Source organism: Benincasa hispida, chromosome 5 (genome assembly GCF_009727055.1).
Source record: "Benincasa hispida cultivar B227 chromosome 5, ASM972705v1, whole genome shotgun sequence".
In the NCBI taxonomy this organism is placed as follows: Eukaryota; Viridiplantae; Streptophyta; class Magnoliopsida; order Cucurbitales; family Cucurbitaceae; genus Benincasa; species Benincasa hispida.
In genome coordinates, this window is record NC_052353.1 from 22,465,151 (window position 1) to 22,484,448 (window position 19,298).

At 34.2% G+C, this 19,298-nt stretch overlaps 2 protein-coding genes across 3 annotated transcripts; one reads left to right on the forward strand and one right to left on the reverse strand.

Annotated features, from left to right (window-relative positions):
• Positions 1-371: 371 nt before the first annotated feature.
• On the forward strand, positions 372-7,077 carry LOC120077828 (ankyrin repeat-containing protein At5g02620-like). Its single transcript, XM_039031890.1, has 4 exons — positions 372-764; positions 888-1,653; positions 2,545-2,954; positions 5,590-7,077. The coding sequence occupies exons 2-4, from the start codon at positions 1,203-1,205 to the stop codon at positions 6,451-6,453; spliced, it is 1,725 nt and encodes a 574-aa protein (XP_038887818.1). The 5' UTR covers positions 372-764; positions 888-1,202; the 3' UTR covers positions 6,454-7,077.
• A 4,987-nt stretch (positions 7,078-12,064) lies between these two features.
• Positions 12,065-18,699, reverse strand: LOC120077742 (bZIP transcription factor 12-like). 2 transcript variants are annotated; one of them, XR_005481833.1, is made up of 4 exons: positions 17,724-18,698; positions 17,406-17,477; positions 15,105-15,205; positions 12,065-12,718 (listed from the first exon to the last, which is right to left on the reverse strand). XR_005481833.1 is itself a non-coding variant. In XM_039031724.1 (4 exons), exons 1-4 carry the CDS (start codon positions 18,354-18,356, stop codon positions 12,644-12,646), a joined length of 810 nt encoding a protein of 269 aa, XP_038887652.1. In that variant the 5' UTR covers positions 18,357-18,699; the 3' UTR covers positions 12,065-12,643. The 2 variants fall into 2 exon arrangements, 1 of the variants encoding a protein (XP_038887652.1); XM_039031724.1 differs by having other exon boundaries at positions 15,105-15,134; positions 17,724-18,699.
• Between the last annotated feature and the right edge of the window lie 599 nt (positions 18,700-19,298).

Consider the following 19,298-nt stretch of genomic DNA (forward strand, 5'->3'; position numbering starts at 1 on the left):
CCTAACTTTCTCGACTCTTACAAAAAAAAAAAAAAAGAAAAAAAAGAAAAAAAAATCAATACTGAATACAATTGAAAAACCAAACTCGAACAAAACAATTTGACATTTGATCAGAACATTGTACAATGATTTGAATACTTTAGTAACAATCTTAGAAGTCTATCTAGTATCTTTACGATGTTGTGTTAGTTGACTTATACTCACTTTAATAGTGTTTAATAGTAGTTAAAGAACCAACCCACATGCGAAAATAAAAGTAAAAAAATAGTAAGATTAATTAGTAAAACATGGTTATGAACATAATGATAGCTAAACACAAAGACAGAGAGAAAGACATGGATGGTAGAAAGAAACCCAAAATCCCATAAATTGAAATCCCTTGAGAAGGCGTGTTTGGCTGAAAAAGTTGAAAGCTACAGTAACAGAGTGATGCGTGCGATTCATGTGGAAATGGTGGTTTTGGTCTGTGGATGATGATGGTGCTTCTCACTCTGTATTTGGATATTCTTCATTTCTTATTACTGACAGTATCTATCATCTTTCTTCCCCTTTTTCGTCTCTCTTTTTACTCCTTCTTTGGATGTATTTGATTGGTTCCATAAATTAAACAAAAAACCAAGAACGAAACCCCTTCATCTTCCATTTCTCATCATCTGCTGCGACCTCAAAACGTGTTTCCTCTTCTTCTTTCTGTCTTATCTGATTTTTCTTCGTTTTTTCAATCTGGGTTTATGATTTTTGGCTGTTGGAAGCTCCAAGTCGAGGTATTGGGTGTTCGATTCTACTCTCTGATACTCTGATTGTGGGTTTTTTTATTTCTTGTTTTGAGCTGTTTTGCTTTCATGGGTTGCTGTAATTTTTGAAGTTGAAAATGGGTTTTATTGCAGGAAGGAGATTTTGAACTGGAATAATTTGAAATTTGGAATTCTGAAGCTTAACAAGGGTTGTTCAGGAAAGTACCAAATCGATTGATTTTGAAGTTTTTCTTCAATTAGTTACTAAATTAAGCGATCTGAGATTTTAACTTTTGAGAATCGATCGTTGATTGATCTCTAGTGTTGGGTTTTCTCCGCCCACCATGGGCAATTAGCGTTAGGTTTTGAGGCTGTGAAATCGAATAATCGGTTTCAACCGAAGAGAGAGCTGGTTTAGTTCAGATTTACTTGTAAACTGATTTGCTCGATGTTCTTCTGAATACGATCATGGAGAATAGTTTGAAAGAGATATCGTTAGAGAAGCAGCCAAGCTCTCGCGTGGTCATGGAGAAGCAGAAAAGCTTTAGAGGATTCATGGAGAAGCAGATGAGCTTTCGGATGGTGATGGAGAGGCAACTTAGTTTCATGGGCGGCGAGAGGAAGAAGACGAAGGAATCGCCTGGGAAACGTGGGGATTCACCACTTCACTTGGCAGCACGAGCTGGAAATATAGCAAGAGTCAAAGAGATCCTTCAGAATAGCAATGATAAAAATGAGTCAAATGCTTTATTGTCAAAGCAAAATCTCGAAGGTGAGACTCCTCTTTATGTAGCAGCTGAAAATGGGCATGACTTCGTCGTTGCAGAGATGTTGAAATATTTGGACCTTGAGACTGCATTTATGGCTGCCAGAAATGGATTTGATGCTTTCCACGTTGCAGCAAAGCATGGCCATCTCAGTAAGAACCTCTATTAGATTAAACTATTGCGAACAGATATCACATTCGATCATAATAACATGTCTTAATGTCAATGACCATAGGGATATGCCAATTGCTTGATAAATGTGTGTCTATGTTGCTGACCTTTTATCAACTGTCAAATAGTCTTTGGGTTTATGATTCATCAAATAGCCCTTTACTCCTTTTTTTTCCTTCTCAAATTGAAAAAGTATATTTATTCTTTTTGTTGATTATGTAAGCAGTGAGGTGTCTTTATTAGTCTTGCATCTCAATAATGGTTTACGAAGAGATCTAAGAAGTACAAACGCTTTAGTTTGGGTAACTTATTGTTTGTGTTTAAACATAATAGACTAGTGTTCGACTCGTCTCATGAACAGATGTCAAACCCTTGTTGGATACACAACTAGAGTTTTCAATCTTTTATTTATTTATTTATTTACTTTTAAAAAAAGAATTGTCATGCAAGAAATATAGGGCAAAAAGCATATCTGATAGAGTTTTTCACCTTAAGGTTTATCGTTGTTTTTGGGTCATCATAGAAAGCCCTTTCCTCTGTGTCAGAACTATATTCAGCTATTGGATTTTTGAAAATAATTACCTATACCTTTTATTTTCTGGTTTTTATTTTTTGACTGCATAAGATTTTTTTTTTATCAACGTTTTACTTCTAATAGTCTGCTGGCCCTTTTTCTTTCCTGTTTTACTTTTTTTACTTTTCACAAGGTTTTATCACCTTTTCAAATTTATCAACAAAAAAGAGCTGAAATAATACGAGGAGAATCAGCAGATATCTTCTTCCTCAGGATATTACACTGTGATATCAACCTTTTGTTGTTTTCTTTATAGTTATCTCTTCTTGATGTCCTTCTGATTGAACAAATATTTCAGAGGTGTTGCAGGAACTTCTTGATGTATTCCCCAACTTGGCCATGACCACAGACTCGGTCAACTCAACTGCTTTGCACACAGCTGCTATGCAGGGGCACATCGATGTGGTAAATCTCCTACTTGAAACAGACTCAGAACTAACTAAGATAGCTCGAAACAATGGTAAGACTGTCCTTCATTCAGCTGCCAGAATGGGTCATGTTGAAGTAGTAAAATTATTAGTAAGCAAGGACCCAACCCTCGGTTTCCGAACGGACAAGAAGGGCCAAACCCCACTGCACATGGCTGTAAAAGGGCAGAACGATAGGATTGTGATGGAGTTACTAAGACCTGATCCTTCAGTTTTGACTTTGGAAGATAACAAGGGTTATACAGCATTACACATTGCAGTTTTGAAGAGACGTACTGAGGTAAACAATCTATTTTGTTTATTTCATGGACTGCAAAATTGTTCAACTGATGCAAGTTTCTTTATTTGTTTGATATCGCATGGATACTTACGAAGGACCATGATTTAATGAGTCATTTTTTTCTCTGATTGTTTTCCATGACTTGTCAAAATGATACTAGCCTACCTTCTATTGTCAACATAATCGGGTTCCCTGAGATTATGTTTAGCGATGGGTAATAATTGTGTTCAGTGTCTTGTAAATGTTTTTTAATCTTGAAAATCCCATTACTTGGGTGGATGCAGGTTGAATCTTGATTAACTTCAAATGTACTTTGGTATATGGTGTAGCCCATGGGTATAATTTTGTTATCATTTGGACCCCGTTGGGTAATCATTTTGGTTTTGCTTTTTGAAAATTAAGCTTATAAGCACCACTTTCATCTATCAGTTTCTATGGTTTGTTGTCTATATTGTAGGAGCATTTTCAAAATCAAAGCCAAAATTTTAAAACTAAAAAAAAGTAGTTTTCAAACACTTTCCTTTTGTTTTTAGAAATTTATTTTTCTATTTTTAAAAAATCTATATAATATAATATATATATATTATATATTTTTTTTTTTTGGGGGGGGGGGGGGGGGGCGGGTGCTGGGATCTTAGGTGCGCTTGCTCATTACAAGAATCCATAGGAAGCACCAACACCTATAAGATTTGAGTGTGCAAAACTTTAAACCCTCCTATTCCTTTCTAACTAAATGAACCAACCCACATGCATAATGACACCGAGGGGCCTTGTAAAAGAGCCACCCACATTGAAGTCAGAAAAGGACAAAGCCACAACAGATGATTCATATCCTCCAAAACGTTTTGCACAACACTTCCCAGTTTGGACTCAACCTGATAGTTAAAAACCTTTGATGACATCAACAGTGTTGATCAGGGGTGGATTTAGTTAAGGCCTAGGGCGGCTCGAGCCCCCTCAACTTTATGCTCTCTATATAATATTAAAATTATTAGTTAGCCTAGTGGTAAATTTATCTTCTAGCCCTCTCTAGACTCATGTTCAAATCTCACTCCTTTACATTTTTTATCTTTTATTTTTTACTTTTTAATATAAAGCCTCCCGTCGACAAAATTTCTGGATCCGCAGTGTTGATTCTCCCACGAACTACCAGCCAAGGAAAAAACAACCGAATTGTCTTTCAGACCTCCAACTTCAAATGATAGGTTATAGGAGAAGGAAATGCACAAAGATTGTCATTAGAAAGCACATCATCAAAACCTAAAATCAAAGTAGCCCAACAGAAAAGATAAGAATATCAATAGAGAAATAATGCCTGGTAGAGAATAAAGATGAGTAACAGAACTGGATAGAGGAGCATTGTTATCCCATGATCCTTCTAGAATCAACATCATGAGTTCCATCCCACCTGCAAACTAAAGAGAGATGCAAAACCCAATTAGTCAAAGAGATGTTCTTTCTTAGCAAGTTCCAAATATCCAGATGGCCCTTGTTCATTTTCTTTTCACCATTGACCACATGAGGCCAACCTTTTTCAGACACTCCCTAAAAAAATTGTTTATCAGTTTCCAATCCTTCTAGAACAAAGGGGTCATAAACGTTGACATGAAATAGTGAGAATTCCACTCAAAGCTAAAGAAGAGTTAACCTACCTTTTGTAGAAAAGAAGGCATTATTTTTTGGAAAAAAGATGCTTCCTACAACTTTTTTGGCATTAGTTCAAACATAGGCTCCCGGGATTTTAACCAAGTGCAACCCATATACACTGGGAGCTTGTCAATTGCACATTAAATCTTATTTGCTGGGCTGTCAACCTTATCTTATCAGCTTCAACTTTGACACTGACTTAGGAACATTTGTATCTAAAACTACTATAATACGTGAGGGCCCTCCCAAAGTTGTCAAGGACTACATTAAGGCACCTATATGACTCAATTTTCCGTCAAGGATTGAAGATTGTATTATCAATAAATTGCAAGTTGCACTTTGTACCTGATCTGATTGATCCTAAATACTCAGGCGTGGCCCATTCTCTTTCTTTAAAAGCATTCTTTTGGGAGCATCCACAATCAAGGTGAAAAGAAATAACTTCCTTTTGCTAACATGATTGATAAATCCTCAACAGTCATTTTAGCACATGAGAACTTGTTCGTGGATGTCTCCCTGCTGCAAGAGGTCCCGAGACTAACGGGCTGAAATTCTTCACTTTAATTGCTTTACCTCAGAAGACTATAAAAGTCTTATTAGATGATGACTGAAAAACCTCCCCCAAAAAATTTTGAATGACTCTGAATCCTCTCCCAATTACTCTGATAAAAGGCAAATCCAAGATCATCAGGACCAGGACTTTAGACAACCCTTCTAATTTGGTCTACTGAATAAGCTACTCCTTATATCTCTCAATTGACTGTGATGAAAGATTATCTTAGAAAAGACTTGGCTAGAACATGCGAAGAAGAGAAATAACTTGTGAGTTGTTTTTTCTTTTTTAACTCCTCTTAAGCATTCTCTATTTTCTATCAAGTTTAATGCTGATATGCATTTTGTATGTCTAAATTGAAGAAAAAGTTCACTTTCAATTTTTAATTCCCATACTGGATGTTGGACTTATTTTTAGATCTTTATATCATTGCAGAATGTCCGTTGCCTAATATCTGTAAATGGTATCAACATCAATGCCATCAACAAGAATGGAGAGACCCCACTTGACATTGCGGAAAAATTTGGATCTTCAGAACTTGTAAACATCTTGAAGGAAGCTGGGGCAGTCAATTCCAAAGACCAGGGTAAACCCCCAAGTGCAGCCAAGCAACTTAAGCAGACGGTTAGTGACATAAAGCATGATGTTGAATCCCAACTACAGCAGACCCGCCAAACTGGTTTTAGGGTTCAGAGAATCGCGAAAAGGTTAAAGAAACTTCACATTAGTGGTCTCAACAACGCCATAAACTCTGCAACTGTTGTGGCTGTTCTCATTGCTACTGTTGCTTTTGCGGCCATATTCACAGTACCCGGTCAGTTTGTTGAGCAGAAAACGGGTGATGCTACTCTGGGACAGGCACATATCGCTACAAATGCAGCTTTCATCATTTTCATGGTCACTGACAGTATGGCGTTGTTCATTTCCCTGGCAGTTGTGGTTGTCCAAACTTCTGTGGTTGTGATCGAACAGAAGGCAAAGAGACAGCTGGTTTTTGTGATTAACAAGCTCATGTGGTTGGCTTGCCTCTTCATTTCAGTAGCCTTCATTTCAATCACATATGTGGTTGTTGGCTCAAAGCACAAGTGGCTTGCCATCTGTGCAACTGTGATCGGTAGCACAATAATGCTTACAACAATTGGCTCCATGTGCTATTGTGTCATTCAACACAGGATGGAGGAGTCGAAAATGAGAAGTATTAAGCGAGGCGAGAGCAGATCACGTTCTTATTCCATGTCTGTCGTAGCATCAGAATCGGAGTTGTTGAATAACGAATACAAAAGGATGTATGCACTTTAAGTTTAAGGTGATTGATATAGAGATAGAAGAAAAAAGCACGTAACTATTACCAGGTGATGGTTTATCTTAGGTCGTAGTAACCGGTTTCTGCCACTCATCAACTCAGTGATATGGTGCCCGTCGTCAACAGCTATGAAGCCATAGACATGCAACTGGGAACATGGATTACTCGATGGTAAGAAACACCGGTAAGGTTGGTCCATGTCGGTCTGTTATCTTTTTGCATGACGCTAAAAAAAGCATAGCTATGAGGATAATAAATGCTAGAAGTTCAATGCCAGATGATATCCAGATATTAGAGTATGGTAACAAATCAGTTATGTATATGTATATGCATATCTACCATTGCCACACGACGATGGCACCATCAACACTGGGTTTATAGAGGTATTGGGTGCTGTCAGTGATCGATACCGTCACGTACTGGGTTTGTAGATATTCCATTGAATCTTCATACCATCACATACTGGGTTTATAGATGCTGCCTATATATTATTGATAGCCTCTGCTATCAATTTTCCTGTATATCTCATCATATGGGAATTTGATTGCCTGAATATTACTTTTCACTTGGTGTTTTTGATCAGTTTCTCAATAAGGCTTTCATCTCAGTCTCACTTAAAATAGTTTCAATCAGGCTGGTGATGGTGATGGATGGTGGAAAGAGAAATTTTCATTTATCCTGTTAATCACAATTTTGTTTGGGTTTAAATTCTTCAAGCATTTAGAATAACCGAAAGAGAGTATTTTGTCTTCATGTTTTTTGTAATCTTTCTTGCACCAACTTATGTAATATCACATCCTATGAACGACCATCTTTTCACACTTTTTTTTTTAAAAATAAAAAAACACTTTTTATCCTTTGAAAAAAAAGTTCAAAATATTATAAATATGTTAAATTATGTGTAATTTAGATGTCCATTATTAGTGCCCATTGGTCATTTGTCACTTATCTATTACTCCATTTGTTGCTCATGTGACTCAAGATTACACATTATTAGTATTCATATAGTCCATCTTCTAATAGTAATTGGTGGGTTTTGAAAGAAACACATATTGATGATTGGTCCAAAAAGATAGGAGAAAGTAGAGAAAATCATTTTTTGTTATTTTGTTTATTTTATATATTTGTATGTTATATTATATTTATTTTATTATATATTATTATAATATTATATTTACTCCATATTCGTGTTCTTGTTGTGCGTTGTTGTGTGTCTCAAATTCACAACACGTTATCAGTACGAGCTCCCATCGTTTTCCTCGTTAAAGGTAGATCTTAAAAGTATGTCGGTTTTTCCCATCTCGTTATAATTAATAAAACAGTTTTCAAAGGTAGGTTCTAAAGATAGGTTCAATCGTTTTAAAAAATTAGTACCTAAATTAAAACTAAAAAATGTATTATTTTTAAAAATAAAGCAGTTTTAATTCAAATTTCAATTTATGAAAACACGATCTTGTATAAATATATTAAAAAAATGATAATAGTTTGCAAACAAAATCTACCGTAATTTGATATAGTAAGATGATATTATTTAATTTATTTTTTAGATTACATTTTTTGTAGCAAACTAATTCAATAATCACATATAAGAGGAAAAAAAAAATCACACAAATTTGTCAAGAAAATGGCAAAAAATGACACAAAACAACAAAAAGGCTAACCCATTATCATTCATGTACATATGGCCGAAAAGAAAATTGATAAAAGCCAAAAGAAAAAATGCTACTTTTTGAATTATGGATATCGATATCATTATTGATATAGATTATTGACGTGGATATGAATATAAATCTAGATATCATGAGGATAAGAGGAAGAAATGCTAACTTTTTAGTTATGGATATGAAAATCGATATGAATATAGATTATTGATATAGATTATCAATGTTGATTGTTAGTATAGATTACCGATGCTGATTATTGATATAGATTACCAATAATAATTACAGATACTTAGAGGAGGAGGGGGATGAGATTATGGATTGGGATTGTGGATTTAGGAATAGTGCCCACACTTTGGTTCTAATTATAAAGTTTGATATATACCAACAATCGTAATAAATTTTCTTATTCCCATTGAATGATTACGACTACTAGTACATAAACCTAGCCTAATATGGATAGATACTCTCACACTATATATATACACATACACACTCTTGTTTTCTCTCTATTTGTCTAATTCTTTTACCAATTTTCTCAACAATCATACAATGCTCAAAATTTCAAGTCATAGTGTAAAATCCAATAAAATCTTATAGAATCTCAAAATCAAAATCTTCTCTCAAAAGCCAACAAAACAATATATTGCCAAGTACGAAAAGGGGTTATAAAATGAATATCACTCCGACCATGGTGAACATTCTTAACTGATCACAACAAATAGACTAATTTGTACCGCAAAAAAGGATCAATAAAATCTTCATTGCAACAAATGTAGATACTCTTTGTTCTCAAAATTATGACTCAAATTCTCAACCAGTCTCTTTTTGTGTATTAAACTCAAACGATGTATTAAAACGTACTCAATTACTACCGTAAAACTTTCTTATATCAGTTAAGTCCTAAAGTTGTGGCGGTTTCATTATTTTCTTTTCTTCTTGCTAGTCTAATATACCTTGATTGAAGAGACGTAAGAGATTATTGAAGAGAGAGAAAGAACATGTAAAATAGGAAAATATTAGGTGGAGTAGAGAAAGAGAGAAAATGGAAGAGGGATGTGTTGGGGTGCATATAACCCATCTCTATGTTTGCTTCTCCGGCCACCGTATTGCAACCCACAACACCATTGCCGTTACCTCCGTTGTCGCCACCAATTGAATCCCATCTTCGTCGCCTAAATTTGTGGTTGTAGTTAAGGTTAGTTTTTGGTGTCTTTGTGGATTTTTCTTGAATGAATCTCGAATACTTGTTGAGTTTTGGCCTAAAAATATGTTTACCCATAACATTTGGGGTCTTAGCTAGATTTGAGATTTGGAGGATGTTAGCTTCCTATTCAACATTTTCGATGGTATTTTAGTAAGATTTTGATAAGTATTATGATTTTGGAACCATTTGGATTCAATATTTGATTACTAAGTATTTTAAGTAGTTGTCCTTTTCTTTACACTCTTTTTAAGTAAGGACAAGACTGTTCTAGGTGTTTGACGAGGTGATCTATTAACAAATGTATTGGACCTAGTATTGTCACTTCTGTGCATATTCACGTCTTCGAGTTTTTCAGTGTTTTAATGTAAATCTCTGAGTTGGTAGTTTTGGCTTAGGTTGATTTTCTTTCTATTAACAATTTTTAGGAATCTCGAACCAAAAACTATTTCTCCTTGTATTTAAATTATTTTATTGATATTTTTAAACTTTATTATTAATTTCTTTATTTGAGAAGTTTTATCTTAAGTTAAATGACCAAATGGTTTTGGTTTTGAAATCGCAAGTATGTAGTTATAATGATGCTAGTTAGAGGCTTCAAAAAGTTGGGTAGTTAGAGTCGTTCACTTATATATTAACGATAAGGAATTTTTTTTAAACTTCTTTTTAAGATGGGTAATAATGCAACTTTTGAAAGTTCATGTGTACTTTTTAAACTGGATACTAACGATATCTGCCTGTATACTAATGATAATTATATTGTTTTGACACTTTTTGAAAAATTTAAATGTATTATTAAAACTTTTGGTAGTTCAAAGGTATTTTTGAAATAAAGTACTAACGGTTAAAAGAATTTTTTTAAAAGTGTAAGAATACTTCTGAAATTTTTAAAAAGATATTTTTGAAGCAAAGTGCAAAATTCATGCTTCATGGGTGCTTTCTATAATAGTAAAAAAAGTCTCTATTAGCATTTTCTTTGTAAAAATTTTGAAAATATATTTCTGTAGTATCTTTTCTTTCATGAAAATTGTTAATATTATTTAATCAATTATGATAAACTTAATTTTAAGATTTGTTAAAAGTATTGGAACTAATTTTGACTAGAGAAATATTTAGACTAAAATGAAAATAAATTATACATGGACGAAAATAATGTTTTAGTTGAGGTGATGTTATAAGATACTTTTAAAATAAATTGTTTTTAAAATAAATTGTTTGAAAATAAACTCAAACTACTATGGTATGGTCTTTAAAAAAAGTTTGATTATTGCATAGTTTTTATTTATTTCATTATTTTTTTTTAATTTAGTAAATGTGACAGAATAAGAATATTTAACTCTGAAAAAGATATCTAATGACTTAATATGCTCATGTTGACAATTAAGACTGCACCATTAATGATAAGAAAGTTTTACTTTTAATGATTTAAAAATGATGGGAAATCAAAATTTTTGGAATTACTATAAATTAAATTTTAAAGAATGATAAGATTTATGAATATTAAATTGAAAGCGTCTTTTAAACTACTAGATTTATATGTTCATGATGATTACCTATATTCTTGGATGTATTTCCATATTATACTAGCTTAGCTAAGTTATAGGAGATGTAAGGGAATGTCGGGTCCATTGGATGTTAGATGCAAATTCTAAATTCTATCCAAGTCATAGATATGAAATATTACAAATGATAGAGATTGCTCTACATGCGTGTAAGATTATATTGCTTAGATATATGTCTTGAGACTACTCGATATGTAGTATGACCAGATTTGCTTTATTATGTCTTTTAAAATTACTTGATACATACAATAACCAGAGATTGCTTTGTTGTGCCTATTGAAACCACATATGTAATATGAGTATATGGCCAAGACTCGAATACAAATTTGGCAAGGAATTTTACTAGCCTATGATTACATGTTTCATTTTAAGAATTATTTTACAGATCTCTTGATCGTTTAAATCATCCTGGATGATTTATATTGTGTTACAAAACTTGAGTTTTTATTAGACTGAAAAGAATTCTCCTCAAAATTACTTTTTCTTTTGAATTAAGTTTACCACTTATTAGATTTTCTCTTAACTCATTATTTCATCTTTATTTTTCCACTAAGTTGTTCGTGAGGTTCAACTGATAGTAGTTGATCAAAAACTTCTACTAGTCTCACATGTTTTTCACGTATTATAGCTAGACATCTATCGTCACTATATAATAATAAGGTAATTTGGATTTGTAGTAATCATAGTTCTCATACAAATAAATATTTGTAAATCCAACCATGATTTTACATATTATACTACTTTTTATTTTTTAATATTTAGCATAAATTATGTCATCAAAATGAGTGAAATACGACTAATCAAGATATTACTACTTTCATAAAAGTTATCGTACGGATAAAGGATGAACCTCTAATCTCAAAAAATAAAAACATATCAATTAGCATTGAACTAAGCCGACTTTAGAGACCTTAAAATTGATTGTCATTAGTATTTATAAAGGTTATCCCTAAGTGACATTTTTTTTTTGTAAACTTATATCCAAACATTGCTATTTGATTTTCAAAAACTGAATCCACCAAACACTACCCAACTTGAATTATTATCATAAAACACTTCCCCTTTCATCCGTTTAAAAGAAAAAATCCACTCAATTGAAGAAACATTGAAAATATGAAAATTAGAGAAAATACTTGAAGAACTAAATAAATTTAACCAAAAAGTAAAAATAAAATTTGATCCTCATTATTTATAAGGAAAGGAATTTGTAAGGCATTCACAAATAGAGCAAATATGGAAAGCTCTTGGATGCAGTAACATACATAAAAACAAATTATATTAGTAAAAGAAATTCAGATTAATCACCACCACCCCAACCCCTCTTGTCACCAGAAAGGAAAACCAAAGCCATATATTATGAGATAACTTCTTCTATCTATACTTATCCTTTTTTTTCCTTTTCTTCAACACACGATGATAAAACCAGACGCAACACGAACAGTTAGTAGAGCCACAAGTGGAGTGCAATGCAGTGACGCTCAAATCTTCAGCATCATCGACCACCTATTTTCGACATCAGGTTCAAAAGTTTCAGTAACTGTAAATGACGAGTTCATACTTGGCACGTTGTCAACTACTTTCTGTATTTACTTGGTGGGCAGTTTTTGTGTCTTTATTCCCCAAATATCTCTCTATGACATGACTAACTTGGTTATATACCTTTATTAGCAGGCAGGCAACCCAGTTTTATATTATTAACAACTGTAAGTAAAAACGCTCATCCCTTACCCCCCCTCCAGAGAATAATACACTACCACCACTATAAAGAATTCACTCTTCTAAGAATGCGCTGTGGTCGTCGCTTCTCGATGATTGGAATGAGTTTCTTCTTGAGCTTCAATAAAAATAGATCAGTTCGTCAGTAAGACTAGCCGTAAAGAGAATCAAATCAATCCAGGAGCAAAGAGTAATAGGTAGAGTGGCTTGCCATATATTGCATTTGGATGAAAGCAAACAAAACAACCATAGGATGCTAGTGGAGTTTTGATCAAGCAAATTCTACCTAAGTGCATCTTATGCTGAGGAAACGTTAACAGTCAATTCAAATCTCAATTACCACGAAGCTCAAGAACTTGTGGGAAAAACAAAAGGCCATCGAAGAAATCAAGCAATAAGCTTGGAATTCTTGATTATTCTATTCTTGTGAAAAGACTGCAGCCAATACATGTAAGTGAATGTAATTTCAGGCAGGTCCTATTTGGATTATAACTTGTATGCTGCATTTGGGTCAATCCGGGGCTCAATGAACAAATTTCAGAATGGTTAAAGAAAAATAAACCAGGCATGAAGTTTTTCATTCCTCATTTTGAAGAAAAGATCGATAATAAATTAAGAAAATCAGTAACTTCAATGAAAACTGTGATGTACGAAATAGTCATGTCTTTTGTGATAAAAAAATATAGTATCAACAATAAATGACATGTATAAAAAAGAAAACTCAGCATACAAAAAAGTCTTATCATGTTACAAATTTAAACTGACAAGTATGATGTAAACACATGACAAATTTTTATGTACCAACTACCAAGTGAAATTCTGTTTGAAGAGAAGAAAGAATTCGAGAGGGTTGGTAACTAATAGGCAGTTTAGGATATCTAAAGAATCTTAGAGCACCTAATAGCTGATAGGGACAAAGAGTTATTCAAGTCAAGATGATGAATAAATATCAAACTATTTTGCAGTTTGATTTTCCAATGAGAATTCTTCTTCTGGGATCACATGCTAATGAATCCATTACTCCGGGTTTTACTGATTAATATATTATTCTGGGTTTTATAAAAACAGTATACATAGAAAAAGAAACTAATGCAAATATCACCAAAGCACCTGTATGAGCATTAAATTGTTTTTTCAGACTTCTTAACAAGAAATTTCTTAGTGGTTGTTTCCATATAAATTAGTTTAAAGCTCTAGAATTTGGTTCTATTTCATAAAGAATGCAATTAGAGGACAATGCTCGAAGAAAGAGAGTTGTCTTTTCATATGGTTGTCACAAGACTAAATAACCCAGCATAACTAAAATAAAAAAATCCTAGTACATAGAAACCGTTTCTTATACTAGAGTAGTTCAAAGATGAGCTGGACATTAATAACTTATTGCAATCCACAAAACGATTATAGCTACTTTTTGAAAAATGTCTCTTTCATTCCCAATTTTCTCAACATCCCGTTGACAACAGGGTTTCAAATGAAGAATTTACAGAACATATAAATTAAGAAGACAAGTTGCTTTAACATTTTTCTTTTCTTTTTTTCTTTTTTCCATTAATAATAGACAAGGCAAAAAAGAAAAGAGAATAGAAGCCTACAAAGAGTAGACTTCGAAAAAGAGAAAGCAATGAGGATAAACAAGAACAAGACTTGGACACAACATAAAAAGGGATAAAAACCCATGAAGCTACATGAATGCTCAATCTTATTTTCTTAAATATCAAGTTTTATCTTCGTGCTTGTGCTTATTTATTCTCCAACAATCATATTGCTTGTTGAGATAAGATTAAATATTCATGTGATTACTTAAAGAAGTTTGAAATTTATTGATACAAAATATGATCACATTTCTAGATTAGTTTTCGTCTTGATTAAGATTTCTTTGGCAGGAAAAAGGAGAAAAAAGCTCGATATACTTATCCATCATATTTAATTTCTTAGATGCATTTATTTAATAACCATCAATAGTCTAAGCTGTCTTGTACATGCCTTGATTATTGCCATTGAACAAACAGTTCAATCCTACAAATTCTAAACCAAAAACTGGGACCTGAATCATTGTATATGATAGTACTGCTACCAAACATCTGAGTTATAAACGCAATTAAACTAGCATGAGACTAGTTCATAGATACCATATAAACATGGTTATGTATCATGTGATTTGGCATTTAAGTACTGTTTAAGATAAGCTTTTGGTTCAACTCTTGAATGTGAAGTGTTAATATGTCGAGAACTCATCATATATACTATACACTTCCCAAGAAGTCCACCTCAAAAAAAAAAAAAAAAAAAAAAAAAAAAAAAAAAAAAAAAGGAAAGAAACATGAAGGAATAAATAAATAAAAAATAATACAGCTCCTGAATTAAGAACATAGACAAGAATATTAAAAGGGTATAAATCTACAAATATTAAATCCCAAATAATGCTCTCCTTTAACACTCTCAATCATGCATCATCAACTACTGGACAGAAAAAAGAAAACAAATGTCAAACAATAAATACATACCTGCTTAGACCGTTCCTTGATGTGCTCAGCCTGCATTTTAGAATTTGATTCCTCAGAACTTCTGAATGGATGATGATTTAGACTCGACACATACAGAAATCCTAAGATGAATCCAGCATGCAGCGGACCAAAGTCATCAAACAAGTCAAGAACAATCTAGTAAAATGAGCAGAACTCATTGGCATATCGTGACCTAGTTCCAAAAGTTATGGCCATGGAATGACATTTTTTATGGATTAATAGTGCAAATAATGTAACTAGCTACAGAGAAATATATATTGAAGTTGGGGTTAGCAGAATAAAGGAAAACAATAATTTGTGAATTGTGATTAACTTTACTGAATTAACAGCTGACCATAATGTCCCAAAATTACTGTTACAGATCACATTTACTGGGGACTTCCGCATATTTCTTTTGAGTAGAAGAATGTCTGTGTTTGTTCTCACGGAGAATGAATAGACACAAAAGTTCAGGAGAGTTAGAGCCTTTGGTATGCTTCTGGAACTTGGATGGAAATAGAACCAATTTTCAGCCATGGCTTTCTCTTCCTCTTGAAAAAGAAAATAAGGGCATTGCTGGACTCCAAAGAGCCAGCAACTCCAACGATGAAACTGGTGATACCATCAACATCCCTGAAGATATATTTGTCACACGTGGGCTTGATTGCTAGTCGTGCACAACGTAAACTTGGAGATGGTCGTTCTACTTTATTCTGGAAGGATTCTTGGTAAAGTAGTGGTGTTTTTGAGATTGTGTGCCCCTGCTTGTTTAGTCTTATTTCTAATTCAACTGTTACGGTGGCAGATGGGTGGGTTGTGGCAACTGAAGAATGGGACTTGAGCCTTCGTCAAAATCTTATTGGAATGCAAACAACTGAATGGGCCAATCAATCACACCTTTTGTCTACTTTTAGATTTCACAGCTCTCCACATGGATTTGGCCTCTTGAATCTTGTCTACTTTTAGACTTCACAGTTCTCCTGACACATGGACTTGGTCTTTTGAATGTTCTATGATCTCTTATGGAGAATTAAGTGGGTACTGTCAATCCCCTATTACAACACGGCCTTTATACTGTGATCTGGAAGGGCACTTATCCTAAGAAAATTAAAAAATAAAAAAAAAATTGGGAGCTTAGGGCTATTAATTTGGTTGACCATTTACAAAGTCGCATGCCTTATATTGCTTTATCTCCTTCTAAGTTCAGTATCTAATGCAGAGACTCCATGCCATCTCTCTATGCACTATCCTTTTGCTTCTCGATTTTAGGCCATTATTTTGGAGGCTCTTGGATGTCTTTACCTTTTCCGAACAGCATTTTGCACCTCCTGGCAAGTATTTGGTTGGCCATCCTTTTCATGGTATTACAAAGGATCTTTGACTTGTTTCCAGTCGTGCTTTCCTCTGGATTCTTTGGAGTGCTAGGAATATTCAGTCTCTTCTGAGAGGTTTCCTACTCCTTTGATCATTTTCTAGACCTTGTACTCTCATCTGGTTTTTTCTTTTGGTACAAGAACAAGCAACTATTATAGCTTTTCTTATTTAATCTCCAATTGGAGAGTTTTTCTTTTGTAATCCACCTGCAGGTATTTGGAATTTTTACTCCTTTATTTCACTCTTCAATGACACGGTTTCTTTATCCCCCCCCAAAAAAAAAAAAAAAAACTCAGTCACAGTAGGGCTGGAGGCTATGATTGATGTTCAAGTCCAGCTCATGCTACTTACATGCAACTTTCTTATATCCACAATACATGGAGAAATTTTCTTATATTTACCATGTTTTAGCCAATTCAGGCATCTGAATTAACTTACAGAACCCTGAAGAAATGACTGGGTAAGCCTCTAGTTGCCCCCCCTGATAATGATTAAAACGGGTAATAACCCCTTTTAAGAGGAAACCCTGGATACTCTCCCTCCGACTGCTTATGTTCTGAGACTTCCAAAACCTTTCAGGAAAAGGATGGTCAAGATCAAGATCCTCTCCACCTTTAGAGTCAACAGGGTCAGTGTGGTTTTTCCTTCAGCATCAGTTTCAGAAAGAAAATACAATAGAACCAACTGAATATTACTGATTTAAGAAAAGAAAAATCGCAAGTATCACTTGAGAGTCATCTCCTTGTGTGGCACAAACGGGCATTAGAGCACACAGTCCAACTGGTTAACCAATCGATAGGTATTATGGTGGCAGAGCATGAAAGGAAGGGGTGACAAATGTAGTGATAGTATAGTTGATTAAATGTGGAAAACAACTACCAAATATCCACTGAAAGAAAGAATAACACAAATTTCATTCAGAGGTACCTCTTCTCTCAATAGCCTTGCATTTTCCTGCTCCAGTTGGGTCACGAGAGACTCTAGCTCTAGCGTATATGCCTAAAACATAAACGCATTAAATTAAATCTCGTCGGAATGTTCAAATAAAAAATAGAAAATCCATCTCACTTTCCAAGACAACCAAAATAACGACACTCTTTTGCAGAATGAGTGATGCATTGAAACAAATAAAAGAGGATTTTGAAGCAGCTCGGATTGCGAAACCCAGTTACTCTATTCCTCTCAGAAAGACGGGAAAACAATAAGATTAAAGGAGGATTTTCGATATAAGATGAAATCAGTAACCTGCTTGCGTTCCCGAGAACGAGCAGCGGATTCCCTATTCTTGATCATCCGTCTCTGTTTTTGCTGAGTGGCTTTGTCAACCGGCTCCTCAATAGCCCTTCTTTTTCCTCTTCCAACTCCAACGATTCTCCCATCGATTCCACTCGCATATCCTCCCACGATGGGACCTTCCAACTGCTGCGACGGAATCTGAATCTGATTATTAAGCGTGGAGTCCACACCATAACCCCCAGGTTCAGAGATGACAGGAACCCTCACGTCCTCATCACAAACAGCCCCAGCCTTAGACAGAAAATCTTCAAGAGTTATTTCCTGATCCGTAGTAGGCTCCCGCCTCTGATCACCCCCAGCAACGATCTCCTTCCAAACCTCCTCCACAGTCCTGGTGCTCAATTCCTTAGGTAGCGGAAAGTTCTCTTGAGGCGAGATCGACGACCCAATAATGGGGTTTTCATCCTGCACTTGATTGTGAGTTTGAGCATCGGAATAGATGTTCTTAAGCAGGTCATCCATGCTCATGGAAGCCAAATTCCTGGAGGGATCAGTATGGTGTAGATCAGCGATAATTGTGGAGATAGAACAAACAGAGGACTCACGCGGGAGATCCGGATTGGTCTTGGACGTGGATGCCATCTCCACATTGGAGGAAGCCGTGCCGAAATTCTAGGGTTTCCCCTTGTTCTTGATCAACCCAGTAAGTCAAATTGAGGAAATTGGAGGTGAAAATTGTGGAAGGTTGTTGAAGGAGGAGGAAGAAGAAAGAGGTATGAATCTCTGCAGCTAACAAAGGCTTTTGAAGGCTAAAGTGATCGAAATGGTAATTTGGAATTGTGAATTTTGAAAAGGAGTGTTGAAATTGAAGGGAAACAGAGGAAAATTGGTTGTGGGTTTGAAAAAAGTGAGCAAGGAGAGATGAAGATGAGAGACTAAAGAGTAAAGACTATACAATTAATACATACACACATAATTATATATCAACCGCTTGCAACTGGTTGCAGATCTTTTCCTCCACTTCTATGAATCCACTTTTCATTTTTACTACTATATTATATTCAATTTCCATCTCCTTTGTGGGCCTGTCTTGAATCTTTAATTTGGAAATATTTAGCGTGAGTATATTAGTTGAGTTGGGTTGAAGGTATTTTTTTTTGGGCAAATTCGAAAATTCGGATTGGTTGGATTGACGACCAAATGATCCAAATAAAGTTTCCAACCCAACCCTTAAAATTTGGGTTGGTTTGGGTTGTCGGGTTATAATTTTTTTTTTATTTTAAATGAAAAATATGTAAATTTACTATACAACATATGACTATTAATTAAAATCTCATAAAATTCAAATGCTAAATACAGAATATCTATGATATTTATTACAAACTTTAAACAAAGACAAAAATATGATAATAATTTTAAGAGAAAAATATTAAAAATTCACAAATTAATCATTACAAAATAATCAAACTTTAACAAAAAGAAATGCATACATGGGTTGGGTTGGGTCAACCCAAAATTTTTTTAGCCAACCCACAACCGAACCCAACCCAATAAAAATAGAAAAATTCAATCCAATCCAACCCA